The following is an 18588-nucleotide window of genomic DNA, read 5'->3' on the forward strand; positions in this document are numbered from 1 at the left end:
CCACCCGGCACCAGTGTTGTTTTTAAGAAAGCAGTTTGTTAAGAACTTGTACTAAACTGAACCTCCAAAGGGCAAGGGATATGATTCCATTTCATCCATGTCCCCTGCCTCCAGCACAGCCATCACTAGAGAAAGAACTGAGGAAAATGGAGAGACCAGCGTGGTGACACAGTGGTGGTGGTGGCGCACGCCTTTAATCCCAGCACTCAGGAAGCAGAGGCAGGTGGATGTCTGTGGGTTTGAGGCCAGCCTGGTCTACAGAGTGAGTTTCAGGTCAGCCAGAAAAAAAACCAAAGAGAAACCCTGTCTCAAAAAAAAAAAACCCATCCCCCCCAGAAATCCCCACTCCAAAACAAAGCACAGCCTTCCTTTTCACCAGGAAAAGAAAATATTAGATGAAGCAGCTGACATGGGTCATGCCGTTCCTAAAGAGCTTCAAGCTTTAATCTACCCTGTATCTAGAAGGCAGACCCAAGCATCTCTCAGTGCCCTTTCCCAAGTTCTGTGTGGCCAGGATCCCAAGGGCAAAACCAGTAAAACAGGACTTGCTTGCACTTCCCTTAGTTCAGAAAACACCTATAAGACTAAATAGGGGACAGACTTGAAAAGAAGGGAAAGCTTTTCCTTGACCCAGGTTTTTTTTTTTTTCAGTGAGAGCCAATGAGAGTTAAATTCAAGGCCTAAATATAGTCAGCAAGCAGCATTCTGAGGCTTGGAGACTTTAATTTTGCCGAATGCGTATTTGTTTTCCTCACACGAAGCCTATTTTTAATCAATTGCCAGCTCCTCCAGTCCATTTCCTGGAAAGGAGGCCAAGAAAAAAAAAGTGGGAACAAAAACATCAGGCAGTCATTTGTACAGTACTGCAGAAACAGAGTGTCTACTGTCCCCTCGAACCCACAGACCTTCACTGACGTCATGGGTGGTGAGGTTTAATACCAAACATAGATTATTCCACTTAGCCTTGTGCAGGAAGGTGGCTTTCTCTAGGACACAGCTTCTCTGCAGTGGCCTTGCAGGGTATGTCTTCCTTCCACCTGTTCACTCATCTTTGGAGAGGTCAAGTCAATATCGCTGGTTTTCAGTGTGTAACCTAAAGGAAATGGAGTGGTTTGTGCACTGCCTCAGCTGGGAACACAGTGGTAGAGGCCAGCTTACTTCCATGCCTCATTTCCTTTAACTAACCTTGATGACATTCCCACTATGTGGCAGGCGCTGTTGTGTTCTTTAGAAACTCAGTTGACAAGAAAGGGATTTAAAAAATAGGGTGGATGAGAGAGAGGCGGAGTTAGGGGGAGGAGAGGAGACAAAAAGAGATAGAGAAGGGGAGGGATGGAGAGATAAGATGGGAGGGGTAAGAAGATAAATTGCCACGCTTTCTCTTATTTAAGAACAGAAAGATGCCTTCTTGCTTTCCCCCAAATCGGCTGCCACTTGTGTCCTTTGAACACGGGTTGTCTGCTTCTTTAGGCCCAGCCGGGGAGTGGAGTCCAAGGGAAAGCAAGCGCACATCCGATGAGCACGCTCATGATTGATGCAGCCACCGGGCTTTGCATTCAGTTCCTCGTGCGCTGTGTGTTCATCTGTGGTCTTTCATATTTCTAGCTGTTCTAGACAGCACAAGGGATGAAAAGATGTAAGAGATGGCCCTCGCTTCCAACAGGTCACAAGTTTAACAGAGACAGTCAAGGTGGCTTGGTTATAGTACACTATTCAGCATGGAGCAGCCTCTCGGTATATATTAGCTTAGATGAAAAACTCATAACCGACAAGCTACAAAGAAAAGACTGTCTCAGGCTGTGGGTGTTCGTGGGAAAATCTACTGAGTGGGCAGTGGAGTCCTTGAGAAGGCCCCGTTGAAGCTTTGAGTCAAAGGGGGATTTAGACAGGCCGGGAACTGAAGACAGTACCTTCTAGAAGGGAAAAACCTGAGTAAAGGTTTTGAGAAAGCTCCCAGCAATCCCTGTCTGGGCCCCCTAAGAATTTGCAGCCTAGCTAGAGTATGTGTTCCATTTTTAACTCAGATTGCAGTAAGATTAATCAAGTATGGATGGCGTCTGGCAGGGCTGCCCAAGGGTGAGAACAATAGGAAGGCAAAAGATACAATTTTAGGGTAAATTTTTTTTTCCCAGAAAGTGGACCAAATGAAATCATGGCTCTCAAATAGAAGAAACCATATTAATTTGCTAAACTCCATACTATAATTAAGCATTAACTTTCTTTTGCTTCATGATTCAGTTTTTAAAAAATTAAATAGCTGCCAAACCCACTCAAATTGAAACCAATTATACTCTAGAAAATTGACTACTTTTTCTTTTGTGAGGTGCCAAAGATGGAACCAGGGGACTTGTACATGCTAGGCAAGTGCTATGCATCAAGTCGCAAATTAATATATACTCTTAAAACTCACAGCTCCATGTTGAGGCATGTGCACTTAAAACATTAGTGTCTTTAAACACGTGGTTCAAAGGTCCGAATTACGTTTCCAGACTGGGGCTCTCAGAAGGAAAAAATTCTTTCTGCTTGTTGTGTGTTGCTTTTTGGATGTGTGTGTGTGTGTGGGTGTGTGCGCGCTTTTAGAGGGCAACACTCAGGGGTCAGTCCTCACTTTCCATCCTAATAAGGCAGAGTCTCCTCTCTTGTTCCTGCCTCTGCTAGCTGGTCCAAAAGCTTCCAGCCAATTCTGGCTCTACTTTTCATCTTGCCATAGGAGTACTGGGATTAAAGATGCCACCACATCTGGCTTTTAAAACGTGGGTTCTGAGGATATAACTCAGGTCATAAAGCTTACAAGGCAAGCCTTTTATCCACCAAGCCATCTACCAGGCCCTGTCATCCACGTTTTAATTATATCTCCCAGGCCTCAGAGAAGGTCAAACTGTTTTCATCAGGCAGCAAATAAACTTCAGTCAGGATTCTAATGAAGCCTGACTCCAGAGTGTGCTAGGGTGTGCTGCCTTCCTGTGTGTACGGCTCACTTATATGAAGTAGCCTAGGAGACAGACAAGGATAATTGGGAGGATGTCAGAAGATAACTCTGAAGCCATTGACATGTCCCTACAATTCTGCACTCAGACACATACCTGCCCTTTTCAAAAAGATTGAACCTGTACTTTTGCATCTTTTGGGGGTAATAAGTAATATGTATACTCTCCTTCCCCACCACCAGTGCCAACAGATAGGAGACACTCAAGGTATGCTTATGAATGGGCTCTTCAGATAAGTTCTTAAAAATACTGAAATTTCAATTCAAGTTCAGATAAATTCAAATACTCTTAAAATTCTACTATGAGGGGCTAGAGGCACAGCCCAGTGGTTAACTAGAGTTCCAGGCAGTTGTGAGCTGCCTCACATGGATGCTTCAGAAACCAAGGTCTTGTCTTCTGCCTATAGCTCCAGTTTGGGGGGATCCAATGCCGTCTGGAGCATTCTGTAAGCTTGCACACACATTCATAACCACACACAAAGAATATAATTGATACACACAGGCAATACACGTTAAATACATCGATGGTTCTGATGTCGTCTACCCTGTAAGCACACTGATTTCAATTCCTCAGAGAAATTGTTTTTTAAAGGATCCTAAGTTAAATTTATTCACAAACTTAAAAAGTCATTCTTGCATGAATTGTGGAGATTAATCCTTGATTTTGCTTTGTTTGTTTTTCATTCTTGGTATTGCAATTACATGGAAGTCTCATATAATACTCTTCAGATGCCAGGGCATTTTATTGTATGTTTAATTTTAAGCACCATGCTTCATGCTGACTGCTTTGCAATATCCAGAAGGGCAGGAATTTCCATTTAATTCCTTTATTGGGTATTTATACAGCACAGGATGTGTGTCATGCATGGCAGTTTTATGGATTTTTCCCCCTGAGATTTGAACAAATATCTATTCACCCCAGAAAAAGCAGAGATAGACGAAATAAATTATTCAACCCAAGTTTAGCTTAGTAAACCGGTGAGTTTATCTTGCCACTAATCCCTTGGCATGAAGGAGGTGTTTGCTTCTAGCTCCCTCTCCCCTACTGATAAGATCTGTAGATGCGGAAGTTCTTTATATAACATGAGTATTATAACCTACACAACCTACACACAACTTTTTATATATTTTAAATCACCTTTAGCTTACTTGTAATTCCTAATCCAACGTAAATGTCAGGATAAGAGGTATTATACTGTATTATTTATGGAATAACGACAGCCAATGGTCTGTATATGTTCAGTACTGACCCACGTTTTTAATTTTTAATTTTTGGCTGGTTGAATTTGTAGATGCAGAACCTGCGGGGTTTACATCTTCCATATATGTATTTGGATAGAGAGTACGAATCAGTCTGTACCAAATAATGTGACTCAGAGTAACTAGGCTGAGTGTGGGCATCGTTAGACAAGGTAGCCGGGGAAGACCTCTCCAAGGAGATGATAGTCTAAGTTTTGTGGTACATCTCAGTTTTAGTAGTGTATTAGCACATTAGACTTTTGGGTGGTTGGTTTTGAAAGGGGAGACAATGAAGTCTTTGAAGCCTCCATCAGACTTCAGCACCACTTACAACTTGACCAAGTTCCTTACCCTCCCTGGGCTTCACTTCCGTCCTTTGAAAAGTGGAAGTGTAAGGGCATCTACCTCAGTGGTTCCCAGCTTTCCTGATGCTGCCACCAAACCTTGAATCCAGTTCCTCATGTGCTATGGACCCCCAACCATAAAATCATTTTTGGTGCTCTTTCATAACTGTAATTTTGCTACTGTTATGAATCATAATGTAAATATCTGTGTTTTCTGATGGTCTTAGGCGACCCCGGTGAAAGGGTCATTTGACCTCTAAAGGGATCTTGGTTCAAAGGTTGAGAATCGCTTCTCTGCCTTGTGGAATATTGTAAGGGTTTGCAATGCTGACAGGCATTGCTGTGATAACAGAAATTCTTTATAATATACTCTGTTCAGTAACCACTATGTACATATGAATATGAAGCACTTGAAACATGAGAAGACTAAATGCTTGGACTTATAAATTTGACTTAATAAGTAGCCACACATGGCTAGTAGTTGCAATATTGGACAGCCCTGATTTGCTGAACTGACATATGGGAAATGCTAAGCACCGTGCCTGGTAGATAATATGTGTCTATTAATGTCCTTTAGGAATTAGTGTTAATGATGGTTACAAGCGTCTCTCTAGTAGGCAACATTTTTTTAAAGGCAAACATCAATCACAATTATATTTATTGCTGTGCTACACACTCCAAGTGAGCTGCAATGATATGCTTTACAAAACCTCCCCACCTTTCTAGGCATTTTTTCCCCTGAGCTACACAGTAGTCAGATCCTGGTGGTGCTGGCAAGGGAGGAAGATGTTTTGCTCCTAGGAGACTGACTATGCTGTGCTTCTCCCCATGCAGTAGGGTGGAAATCACTGGCGGGTACTATGAATACATTGATGTCAGCAGCTGCCAGGACATCATCCACCTGTACCACCTACTCTGGTCTGCCACCATCCTCAACATCGTTGGCCTGTTCCTGGGTATCATCACTGCTGCGGTCCTTGGAGGATTTAAGGATATGGTAAGAGAGAAAGCGACTTTCCATTTCATAGGGCCATCTGTTGGGCGATGGAAAACCAGGCTAGGATGTTTGGGACAATGGAGATCCATTATTCCAAGGGAGGAATCAGATTGTAGCATATGCAACTACCTACAAATATCTCAAGTTGGAGCGAGAAGTGCCATCAATCTGTTTATATTTCTTGTTAACATAACTTCCTGTTATCTTGAAGCATATTTTGAGAGAAAAATGAGTGAGAGGGGGGCTTTTCAGACTTCCCATTCTCTCTGCTTGTGCGAACAATTTATCACTTTCAGTAGAAACTTTCCTAGTTAGTTTTCTCCTTAATGGTCTTTGGGAGACAATGAAGAAAAAGGAATTTATGTTTAGTTGTAGGCAAGATTAATGTTAATCTCCTATAGGAATTCCACAGTGGAGTTTCTGCAGTAAAAGTATATAGGCTTCCCCCTCCCTTCTTATACCCTAAGATTCAGCCCTAGGCTAAGCTGCTTGTTAGGTCTTGCCTTCAACCCCGGCCTACCCACATTCCTGTTGCTCTCTTTGAAATGTTTTCCATGCATGTGTGCATGACTGCGAACGCACACCAGCACTCAGAATCCTCAATAATGCATGCTCCCCCAATAGCAGTAGATGCCCTATTCTTTTGCTTTCAAAACGTTTCTAATAATTTATTTGCTATGCTGGTAAACTTTAATCACCAATTATGAGCTGTTAGTTTTGAGCCATGGTTATTAACCTGGCTTCATATTAGAATCCCTTGGAGTATTAAAATAAAGCAAAGCAAAACAAAATAAAATAAATCCACATGCTTGGGCCCTTCCTCTAGACATTCTGATTTGGCTGGTATAAATGGAAACTCATCTATGAATGGGGATTCTGATCCACAGGCAGGATTGTGGACCACTGCTTCACATATCCCTTTCGGAGTTCTTCCCCCCCCCCCCCCGATTATTTACATAGAGTGAGCTGCTCTCGAACTCGGGCCCTCAGGAACAGCAGTGGGCACTCTTAACCTCTGAGCCACCTCTCTGGCTGCTGCTTTTCAGAGTTCTTTTGTGCCTAAAAGGGACTTTCTTTGGACCCAAGGATTCTAGACCCTTGGTTGTTTATGTCTTCTTTGAGGGCCCCTCAAAACAGAATCCTCAATAGCAATCTCTAATCTGACCCCAGACAGACAGTCGAGAAGGTGGTGATGGGAAAATGGAAAGCAACTAGGGTAAGAGTGACAATGGAGTTTTGGTTACAACGTCTCCAGCAGAACTGACCTGATTAGGAAGAGTGGGTGTACCGCTGGTGGGTCCGTCATGAGAAATCCTTTCTTGTCCGGCCGCAGTCTATCGCTCCCTCTTCTCTCCATCTCCCGTGTACACATTCCTCATCCCCTCTGCTCTGACATTGGGAAATCCAAGCACTAAGGAGTAAGGCAACCTTTTGACCCAGCTGTCATCCTAGGGAAGAGAAAGATTTCCTGTCACCTGGGGCCCAAGGAAACGTTTAGAAGACATAGCTGTTTCTGGGTTGAGGTTTCTTTGGGGAAAAAGAATTGCCATTGTCCTTGGATGCTTTCCCCAGAAGAGTCTCCTAGTGGTGGGGACTGTCTGAATGGGAAAAGCTTTCCCATCTAGTGGAGCGGTAGGGAATCCTGCATTGATGGAATGAATGCTGCTTTACCTGCAAGGTGTCCCTCCCTCTAATTTTACCCCACAAAGACATGGTGCTAACGATTCATTCGTTTGCTTTCCTTCCACATTTTCAGGTAGGCATTGCCCCTTTGTTTCTTGTCTGCTTTCAAAATTAAGACAGTAACATTTTATTTACGTTCTTCTATTTTTTATTATTGTTTATGTGTACATATGCACATGTCTGTATATGTGCATGGGCCTGAGGTTAGAGGCATCCCCTGGGGCTGGAGTTTCAAAATTAAGATAGTAACATTTTATTTCTATTTTTCTATTTTTGTTATTATTTATTTATGTATACATATGCGCATGTCTGTATGTGGGCATGGGCCTGAGGTTAAGGGCATCCCCTGGGGCTGGAGTTACAAGCAACTGTAAACTGCCTGTTGTGGGTGCAGAGAATTGAACTCGGGTCCTCTTCAAGACAATACATGTTTTTTACCACTGAGCCATCTCTCCAACCCCAGATAGTAGTAACATTTTAAATAGGCTGGCTAATATGCCACGGAGGTGTAAAAACCTTGTATTAATTAACCTCTCCGAGTGAAAGATTTAATAATTTTCTATGGTGGCAAAAGGAATTGGGATGTGCAGTCAAAGTGTGCCTAAGAAAGACGACTTTCTTCAAGAAAGTTCTGCAAATTGGGAAGAAGGAAAGATTTAGAAGGTGGTGCTCTAGGAAATTAAGCCCTTCCAAAGTTTCGACTTTCTCGTCATACCAAAGATTTCCCTCACCTTAAAAACTCCAGGAGGACATCTCAATGGTAGCGTCAACCTCTTTGAAGTGTACAGTTCGGTGATTCAGTACACTCAAAATTCCACGTGATTATCACCTCTGCTTCGTCCACTTCAGAGACACTTTCTTGACCTGAAGCCTGTAGCCATAAGTCAGCTACTCCTTACTTCTCTTGTCCCGAACCGCCAGAAACCACTAATCTGCTCTCATTGTGGACACGTCTCCTCTGGGTGTTGCCTACAAATGGATTAATATTGTTAGGAGCTCCCTGACAACGCAAAAATTCCCAATCAAGCCAAATCAAAACAAGCAAAATCAAGAAATATCCAGGTTTAATGGGGGATCTGTGCTCTCGGGGTGGCCCTGAGGGGAAAACCGGGAAGCCGCAGGAACCCGACCCCCTGGAGGGAAAAAGGGAGACCACGTGTTCATCTTTTGGGGATCACTTAAATACCCTGGGGAGTGGTCCTGACCCCACCCCCAGGGAGGGGTCAGGACCTGGCCTGCTGGGACTTGGAGTCCAGGCCAGGCCTGGGGGCTGGGCTAGATGTGAGGGGCAGGGGCCTATGCTCCCAACTTGACAAATATAATACACAAAGTCCTGTGTGACTCCTTCCACGGACCGTCATCTTAAGACGCAACTGCCTTTTGGCATATACCAGTGCTTCGTTTCTTTCAATGGCTGAATAATATTTCTCCTTATGGACATGCCACATTTTATTTACCTTTTTAAATTTATTGATGGACATTTATGCCCACCTTTTGGCCATGGGGAAATGCTGTTAAACGTATTCATAAAAATTTCCAGTTTTTTTTCATATAAACTTAAAGTGGGAGTTTTGGATTGTATGGCGCTTTTATGTTTAGCTTCCAGAGAAAGAGCCAATCTATTTTCCTATCAGAGAGCTCATATTCCTGCCAATAGTATACAAGGATTCAAACTTCTCCTAACCTCTGAGTTATCTCTCCAGTCACTTGGATTCAAACTTCTCTACATCCCTGCTGACAGAAGATTCCAGTAGGTACAGCACTGTCATTTTGACTTGCCTTTCTAGAAGAGCCAATAATGTCAGGCCTGACAATTTATATTCCTTCTTTAGAAAAAATCGTCCATCTTAGTTTTTTTAACCCCCCCCCCACCTACATATCTATCTATCATTTTTTTTCAGATAGGCTCTTACTCTATAGCCCAGGCTAGCCTCAAATGCACAATCCTCCTGCCTCAGCCTACTGAGCACTGGGATTATAAGCTTGAGCCACCATGCCTGGCTTTGCCTGTTTTTTTTTTTCAGTTAAGTTTTTCTTCTTTTTGCTGGTGACTTATAAGCATTCTTCTGTTAGAGATGTATGATTTACTGTAGCACATATGTTTCAGAGACTGCTGTTTCCCCATTTCACTCTTAGTGTTCTTGTCAAAAATAAGCTAACCTCACATGCGTAGCTCTTTCTCTGAACGTCAGTTGTTCGTTATGCGCAGAAGAGAGGGGAGTCTGTTGACGGTTCTGATAGTGACCGTGTGCCCTTTCCAAATGCCTTTGTGCATTTACTTTTGTTTGATCTTTGTTAGATACCTTCAATACCTTGAGCAGATATTAAGTGCTATAACCAATTAACAGACAAGGAAAACAGATCAAGTGGGCTCAAGTGGTTTGCCCAGAATTAAGTAGCAGATTGTGGACTGGAGCCCAGATAGTGTGTTGCTCCTTCTACTCCATCCCTTCTGCCCCCAACTGACATTTGTCTCGACCTTTCTGCTTCTTTAAACTTTGTAACAAATGCTACCTGCTATTTGCTTGGGAGCTTCCTTAGCAGTAAGGGTGGAGAGCAGGAGAAATACTGGATGTTATTAAACCATAAGCCTGGAAGCTCTGTCAAAGACCCATGGGGGAAATGAAAAGATGACAAGAAAGATCGTGGCCAAAGATAGTTGCTTCATGGAATAAAAGAATTCTAGTGGGGATAGAACTTGAGGCCACCAAGGAGATGATGTCATCAAAATGAGAACATGATCTAGAAAGTCCTAGAATACAGATGTTTGAGCCAAAACAAAAATCCTTGGCCTAGGTCCCAATGTAGTTGGTGACTGGCATGTCTGCTCCCTTATTACAGTGCCCTGGAGTCTGTAGGGAGGCTCAGGGGTGCTGGCTGATGGAAGGGTAGGAGCTGGCAGCACCTAAACACAGTGGGCTAGGAGCCATTATTTTTCAGCGTTGTTGCAGAGCTGAAATGAAAGAAGGATATCTTCACACCCTAGCCATAAACGCTTGAGAGTGAACCGAAGGAAATGTCCAATGCAATGTTTGTTGATCAAAGATATGAGGATTTGAGATGACTCTCTAAAAAGTGAACACATCTGTACATTTTGTTCCCGAGTCACCAGTGTCTCCGATTTAGAATAATTTGGAGAATGAAAGTGGCATTTTTTCCAAAGTCTATGACCATTGTCTCAGTAGACTCAGTTTTGTCACAGAAGATTGATTTCATCTTTTCCTGTGCCTCCTAGTAACCTTTGCTTTGATGAGCTCAGAAAGTTACTGAGCAGTAACGGGGAGTAGAATCACAATTTGATCTCCAGAATTGTTTCAATTGAAATAACATACATGCACACACAAATGTACACACACACACACACACTCTTATGTGTGCACATGAATACTGACAAGCATGTTTTAAAATCCTATTACCCATCTGAAATATAGCTAGATCAGTCTTTGGCCGTCTCTGTTGCTTCATCCCTGCCGATTCATTTCACCTTTGCTGCCCTGCCCATTTCTCTATCCCCTCTATCCTGGACTCATCAGCATCTTTCCGGCAGGCACTCAATCTTCCTTTTATGTTTTTCTGTGCTTTTTTCTCTGTAATAGCTCACTTTCTTTCAGACACAATCCTGAACCCCTGGCCTGCTGAACACATGAAATCGTTACAGATAGAGTTACATTGTTGGCTTGCGCTCCTGTGGTTAGGTTTGGTTTATTTGGATAGAAAGTTTTGTTTTGTAACAGCTGGCAGGGTAGTTTTCTAGTAGACAGGAGACCAAAGAAACATATTTTCTGATACGTCCTCAGGGGTGAAATGTCGTTTTTGAATTTTGGTGGCGAAAGAAGGGCACTTCTCCGAGATCTTCCTCTGTAAAGTAAGCCAAGATCTCACGCCTCTCCCACAGAAGAGGCACTGTGAGGTACACTGTAATGACTGAGGTTTGTAGCTCTGCACACCTCTAGGCCCACAGAACACCTAAGCACCAGAGCAACAGAACTCTGCTGAAACTGTCTGGAAAAGAGTTTTCCTGTCAATACCTTGACATGCTTGCCGGTGCCAGGGCCAAAACCTACCCACAGGTTTTCACCGCTTCAGAGAAAGCTCCTACTCGGTGTTAATGTAGCATAGAGACGTCCTGGAAGGAAGAAGTCCACCTTGCAGACAGCTCTTAACTGTCCACACAAATGGATGGCAGTGGCTTTAACTCTGTCAGCAGGTTATAGCAAAGAAAGAAATCATTCCTACGCTGCTTTATTGGCAAAAATAATGGAAGTGTCACTCAACTGATTTCAACATTTCCGTAGATTTGGATTCTTCCAGCAAAAAGTTGGGGAGTATGGGGAGTGCAGTATTGGCTCAGAGGCCAAGGGTATTTGCTCTTGCAGAAGACCCAAGGTCTGTTTTACTGCCTGTGTGGTGGTTCACAACCATCGGTAACTCCAGCTTCAGGGGAGCCAATGCAATCTTTTGATCAGCACAGACAGTACCCTCACATGTCCACACACAAACACATGCCCATGCGTGCATGCATTTACACACACACAAAAAGAAATATAAATCTGTCTTAAAAGGTGGAGCGGTTGGAGAGATGGCTCAGTGGCTAAGAGCACTTGTTGCTCTTGCAGAGGCCCAAGGTTGGTTTCCCAGCACCCACATGGTAGCTCATAACCAACCACCTGTAACTCTAGTTTTAGGCAATCTGACACCCTCTTCTGATTTCCGTGGGTACCAGGTGTGCATGTGGTGCACAAACATACATGCAGGCAAAAATACTCAGACACATAAAATAAAATACATAAATCTAAAACAAATTTAAAGCTTAAGGAAAACAACCCAGTATGTATTAATTGCAAAAATATTGGCATATATAATAGAAAGTGAAGAGTTTCCATTTTCCTCTTAATATTACTTCCTTCTGCAGAGGTAACTTTTAATAACAGTTTATTAATCTTTCCAGGTTAATTTCTTTGCATTTACACATATAAATATGTAACCGAGGTTTGGAAACATACACTAGAGCACAGTGATTTAGCACAGTAAGCCTTTCGTTCCGCAGAACCGGGCACTGGATCCAAGGCCCTGCACATACTAGGCAAACGCTCGACCACTGAGCTCTATCGTAGCTAGGAAAAGAACATCAGAGGCTGGAGTGATGGTGCAGTGCTTGAGAGGACTCCCTGCTCCTCCAGACGACCCGGAATTCCCAGCACCCACATGGTGGCTCACAATCATCTGTAACTCCAGTGCCAGGGAATCCAGCATCCTCTTCCAGCCACCTTGGGTACCGGGCACACATGTGGATGCATAGGCATACATATAGGCAAAACATTCATACATATAAAATAAATAACCATGTATTCTGGACAGCTTTCTCTGCCATTATACATAGGTCTTTGATTATCTAAATACAAGTATAAATATTTATCACTGAATATCACTATTTTTATAATATCACTATTATAAACAAATATCAGTAATATTTATTTATATCACTAAATATAAATTTTGCTTATCGCTAGCTGGGTGATAGGCTATAATGTTTGTGCTATGGCTTATTTAACCATTCACCTAATGATGATGGTATGTAATATATTGTTTCTAATTTGTTTCTCTGCAGAACCCTACCGTTCCGGCACTGAACTGCTCTGTTGAAAATGCCCACCCAACTGTTTCTTACTATGCTCGTCCCCAAGTGACATCGTACAATACCTACTACCATAGCCCTCCTCATCTGCCGCCGTATTCTGCTTATGACTTTCAGGTATGTTTGGAGAGAGAGAAAAAATCCTCTTGGCCCCCTTTGCTGTAACCCATCCCTTGTTATTGCCCCTGACTTATTTATAGAATCTTTCCGTTGCCTTTGGAATTGATAGGAATTAGCCCAGGTGCTCTTCCCCAATGGAATTTATCAGCTTGTAGGAAGCAGTGATTAGATTAAGGACCTGCAGGGAGGCAATGATGGAAGGCGCAAGAAAGTGGGAGTAGCATGAGGGAAGAAATAGAATGAGAGGAAAACAGAGGAGGGGTAGGAGTCAGGTTGCTCAGATTGTGTTTAAATACACTAAGAAGATAATTTGGCTGGGAAATGGACCCCTGTTCAAAAGCGACTTTTGCCGTGGTGAGAGGCATAGCCCTGATGCTTGACCTAAGCATGTTCCAAGCCACACAAAGGTATGACTCAGACCTCCAATGAGGAAGTCCTTTGCTTTTTGCAAACATGCTAACTAGAACTACATAGAGAAAATATTTTTACAACAATTTTCTCCCATATGTTGCCTTATTGCGTAGGTCAGGAGTAGTGTTACCAAACTTAAATTTTCAACCTTTTCTTCTGAGATGGGACTAACTGCAAAGACATGAAAGCATAAAAAGGGCACAAGGATTTCACTGCGTGCAGTGAGGAGGCGCTCTGGAAAGCCATGCCAAGTGGGTCTTTACATATTAACAGTAATTGTGGTGGAAGCTTTCCATCACTATGACAAAACCCACGGGATCGCAGTCAGCTTGGAAACAGGAGATGGTTATTTTCGATCACAGCTTTGGAGGCTTCTGTGTGTGACCGACTGGCCAGATCATGTAGGCTTGTAAATGTTGTCTCGCCTCCTCAGAGTTCTGGGGACCAAACCTTCAACACTTGGATTTTTAGGGGACACTTCTAAACCGTATATAACAAGAATCATAAGTTATTATTCAACCTCTTAAATGCAGGGAATATAGATGTGAGCCTCCATGATGAGCCATTTTATTTTTATATCAAAGTAAATTGTATTGAGTTGAGGAAGTTAGATCTTGTGATGAACCTTATAACTAGGAATAGTAATATCCCATGTGTAACAGTTACCACAAACTCTTAAAAGAAAATTCCTTTTTAAGATACTCAAGCATATATTCAACCATCATTTTCTGTTCAAATCCTTCTTCATGAATCAAAAGACTTGAGAGTCTTATGGTGTAGCTCTTGGGATATGTTTGACTTCTTTGTCTCTAGAACTTGGTATATACATTGAACACTTGTTCATTCCCAACGGTACACTCTCTTATAATTTCAAAGAAAGAAATACCAGTCTTGACCTAAAACATGCAAAAGGCTGGGGAATGTCCACATGTAATCCTGGATGAATACAAAATAGTCAGAAATGCAGACCAATTCTGTGAGTGAAACCTATAGAAGAGTGAGCCTGTCCACAAAGAGGCCACAGCTTCCTCTTGCTCTTCTCAGCTTTAAAATGGCCTCAATTATAGTCAGATGCTTTAAGACTCTTTGTCTGAAAGACTTCTCCATTTTGTTCATTCCTTTTTCTTTCTAATTTATTTATTTTTAGTGCACTGGTGTTTTTTTTTGTTTTTTGTTTTTTGTTTTTGCCTGCATGCATGCCTGTGTGAGGGTGTCAGGTCACCTGGAACTGGAGCTATAGAAAGTTCTGAGCTGCCATATGGGTGCTGGGAGTTGAACTCGGGTCCTCTGGAAGGGCAGCCAGTGCTCTTAACCACTGAGTCATCTCTCCAGCCTCATTTAGTTCATTTCTAACTAGGGTTATCTCTGTGACTCTGATTTGATCATTTCTATTCTCTTTTTAGTGAGGTTAATAGAAGAATGAGGAGAAAGGTTCATGGTTTTAATTAGTTAATTAATTGTGTGTGTGTGCGTGCACGAATTCACATTCATGTACTTGTGAAGCAATGATGGCAACTTGCGTGAGTTGGCTTTCCCCTTCCACCATGTGGGTCCCAAGTCAAATTCAGGTCATCAAGCTTGACAGCAAGTGCCTTTGCTGGATAAGCCATCTCCCCAGCCCCTCACAGGGGTTGTTTTAGTCCCTGAAAATTCTGTCTTCATTGGGTAATGATCCAGTTAGGAAGTCTTGGAAACGTTCCTTGTGGTGAGAAATGGACAAGGGTTTGTCTTGGGTCAGTTGGCCCTGAGGAAGTTGTGAGACCTGGGTGTGGGGCAACGGACTACTTCAGTCTTGCATTCCAATGTGTCCTTACTTCTAGTGAACTTCCTGTACTTCAAAACAGGAAGCCTCCTTTCGCATCTCCGCAGCACTACTTCTCTTGCCCTTTGAAATCATTTCCCTATGACCTCTTCAGTTTCAGCTAAGACCAAACTCTATAGGGCATTATCAGTTCCTGCTTCTGCTCCGAAATTGAACCCAGTGTAGTTTTACCTAAAACCTTGAAGGTTTCCAGCCACATTTTCCAATCTGGACTGCTGGGTTAGTTCCTCTACTTTACTCACAGACTTGTCCCTTTTCTGTCCATTTGGTGAACTGCCGAGTTTAGGCTCAAAAATCTCAGCCTATGAGAAATGCAAACAGTGGTGCTTATGCTCTTTATTTGGCACCTGAGAGTACATGATGCTTCACTGCAGCCATTAAAGTGACCTTGAGTAGACATTGAGCCCATTTAATAAAAGGATTGCTTCAATCCTGTGGGGGTGAGAGGAGTTAAAGGTACAGGTTACCTTGAAGCTCATGAAGCCATTTCTGCTTTGTCTTTATTTTCCCCCTCCCTTCTCAACTTTCCCCTATATTCTCCTTTTTCGCTCTTTCTTCCTCATTTTCCTCTGTCCTTTTTGTCTGCTCCTCTTCCGTTTGCTTAGCCTTTTCTTTCCAGGGCAGAATGCGGGGTGGGGGGGGCGATGCTTTTTAAAAAAATCAACAAATGCTTTTATTTCCCCGCTTTGGGACACAACTTCTCTTAACTAGTCAGTTGGTAGGTAATGCCAGGGCACCTTTTGGAGTAAAAGGTTCATGCCCCCACCCCAGAGAGATGTGCATACATTCGCAGAATGCGCATAGATATTAGCGAATGTAGACAGCATGGGGCAGGAAAGGGGTGGGGAATAGAGAGACATCTGTGTTCATAAAGGGTGGAGCCCTCCTTAGCACCATTAGAGCACGTAATCTACCTTCTTAAGTACATTAAATGGCCACCTGGGCCTCGGGGGCAGCTCAGCAAGCCAGCGCTGACGAGGCCAGCCGTGGGCTGGCTACTTAGATGTTCCTTGTACTTTGTGGTGTGCAGGGATTCAGAGTATTAGTGAAGTTCAACTCTCAAGCAGGAACCAAAACACATCCAGCCAGCTCTCTAGCTGCAACAAAGCCAAGTGTTTCTCAAGGTGCTTGCCTGTTGCTAGGAAACTATGCACTGGTACTGTGGGCCTTTTCCCTTTCCAACCCCCAAGGGTATGAGGACTGCAGCCAGTTAGCTCCCTAGCTCTGCCAGGAACCTTCAAATTGATCCGTTGGATTTCCAATTCTGACCTCAGAGGGAAATGAGAATCACCTCTTCTCTGCTACCCACCCCTAATATTCACCAAAGACGAAACTGAGAAATGAAAATTCAGAGGCGGCTGTTCTACCTGCTCCATTATCAAAGTGCCCAAGTGCTACCCACAGCAGCTGCTACCCACAGGAGCCTTTGAATGGCTCTCAGGACACAGCTGACTTGAGCTCTACTGCAGGGACTTGTCCTTCTCTTCTGTGACTGCGAACACCTAAAACCGCCCTGCTGCCTCTTGCCATCCCCAGAGTGGGATTCAGAAGGGCAGAGTGCCGCATACATGCCCAGGCACAGAGATCCTCGGCCCTGTGGGTTTCCTTTTCCTCTCTGGTTAAGAGAAACATTCTTAGTAGAAGAAAGCAACAAGAGAGAAGGGAAAGAAAAGGAGGATCTATTACTTATTTTTCTTGTCAGTGTGACAACATAGAAGAAAGGGGTTATTATTTACTTGTTTATTTATTTGGTTGTGTTTTCTTTTTTTGAGATGTGATCTCACTATGGAGTCTTGACCGGTGTGGGAGTCTTTGTATAGACCAAGCTGACCTTTGACTCACAGAGATCCACCTGCCTATGCCTCTACTTCCTGAGATTAAGGGCCTGTGTCACTACGCCTAGCCTAGGAAGGGGTTATTTTATCTCCCATTAGAGGGAACAAACAGTTCACCACAGTGAGGGCAGATAGTGACAGGAGTGACACCATCATTACCTTACTTAAGTGAACAAGTTGCTCAATGATCGAGCAATGCATTTTTTCCCAGAACTTAACCCTGTTATTAAACAACACATAACCGGGCTGTTTTAGTAAATGATATCTTCTTGGAGAGAGGAGGCAGTTTAGAGTTAGGAGGACATCTTGTTTTTCCCTGGTCCACTCTCTCAAGTTGTAGGTTCTCCCAGTTCTGTAATCCAGTCATTTTTAAGCTCAAAAATGGAAAGGGGGGAGAAGGAAGGATTGTGCCTCCCTCCTCACCCCTAACATGATGCAGTGAAGGTATTTCAGTGTCTCCTACAGCGCCTAGAAATCTAGGCATTGCCTTCCCAGGAGTATAGGGGTCTGGCGTGGGGATTAGACTCCATCAACTAACTGGTTTCACACACTAGAAGCCACATGTCAGGGCCGGCCTGAGATTGCTACAAACATGGAAAAATGATACGATCAACTCAAACTCTGGCTAGACCAAGTAAAGATGTGACCCCCACCTCCATGTGAAACAGCACTTGAGTTCTTGAGAAAATTTAGTGTAAGTGGATCTCAAAAAAATTACCACATCCTCTTGGAGTCAGCTACACCAGAATCCCTACAGTCCTATCCCGGGTTCTGACTGGCTTTGTTCTTTCTGAGACCCTGAATTTGTTTCCCAGCTCTTCCTGTTCTTGTAGCTCCCTCCACATGTGAGACCTCATCTTAGCCTCCCTCTAGTATGACTCTACAGTGGACTTTAGTTTTAGAAGGCATGGCCAAGGTCACCTAATATAGTCTCTTGAAGGAACAATCAGTCATCCAACATTTATTGAGCACTTACTATTTTTTAAGCACCGTTCTGAGCTCTGGGGAATAGAACAGTGAAGAAAAAACTGCTCCTGAGCAGAACTATTAGGGTTATGGGTGGCCATTGGCCTGGGAACAGAGGCAAGTGATCGTTCTTATGGCAATTGGCTGGTTGTTTTAATATAGTTTTAAATACTGAGTTTTGACTATGTGATGAGGACTGTTTCCTTGCTTAGCTAATGCTCACTCATCTCATATCAAATCTCGATTGAAAACAATGGGCACAAACATATCCATTAACTGTGCCAAGATCTCTCGCTCAGCGACAGGCAAGACTTCAGACTGAGCCCGTGGAAACAGGACGCCACACTGGACCTGTTAACAGCTAGCTGTGCCATGCCCTCCTCCCTTCAGAAATCATTTCCTGCCGGGCGATGGTGGCACACGCCTTTAATCCCAGCACTCGGGAGGCAGAGGCAGGTGGATCTCTGTGAGTTCGAGCTCAGCCTGGTCTACAAGAGCTAGTTCCAGGACAGGCTCCAAAGCCACAGAGAAACCCTGTCTCGAAAAACCA

At 43.3% G+C, this 18588-nt stretch overlaps 1 protein-coding gene across 2 annotated transcripts in view; it reads left to right on the forward strand.

Moving 5' to 3' along the window:
* Tmem255a (transmembrane protein 255A) overlaps window positions 1-18588 on the forward strand; it is a 54770-nt gene that overhangs the window by 32997 nt on the left and 3185 nt on the right. For both annotated transcript variants that reach the window (XM_005358444.3, XM_005358445.3), the window contains 2 exons: window positions 5404-5566; window positions 12858-13001. In XM_005358444.3, the coding sequence (XP_005358501.1) occupies window positions 5404-5566; window positions 12858-13001 (307 nt within the window). The remainder of the gene's footprint in view (window positions 1-5403; window positions 5567-12857; window positions 13002-18588) is intronic.

The sequence above is a fragment of the Microtus ochrogaster genome, chromosome X (assembly GCF_000317375.1).
Source record: "Microtus ochrogaster isolate Prairie Vole_2 chromosome X, MicOch1.0, whole genome shotgun sequence".
Lineage (NCBI taxonomy): Eukaryota > Metazoa > Chordata > Mammalia > Rodentia > Cricetidae > Microtus > Microtus ochrogaster.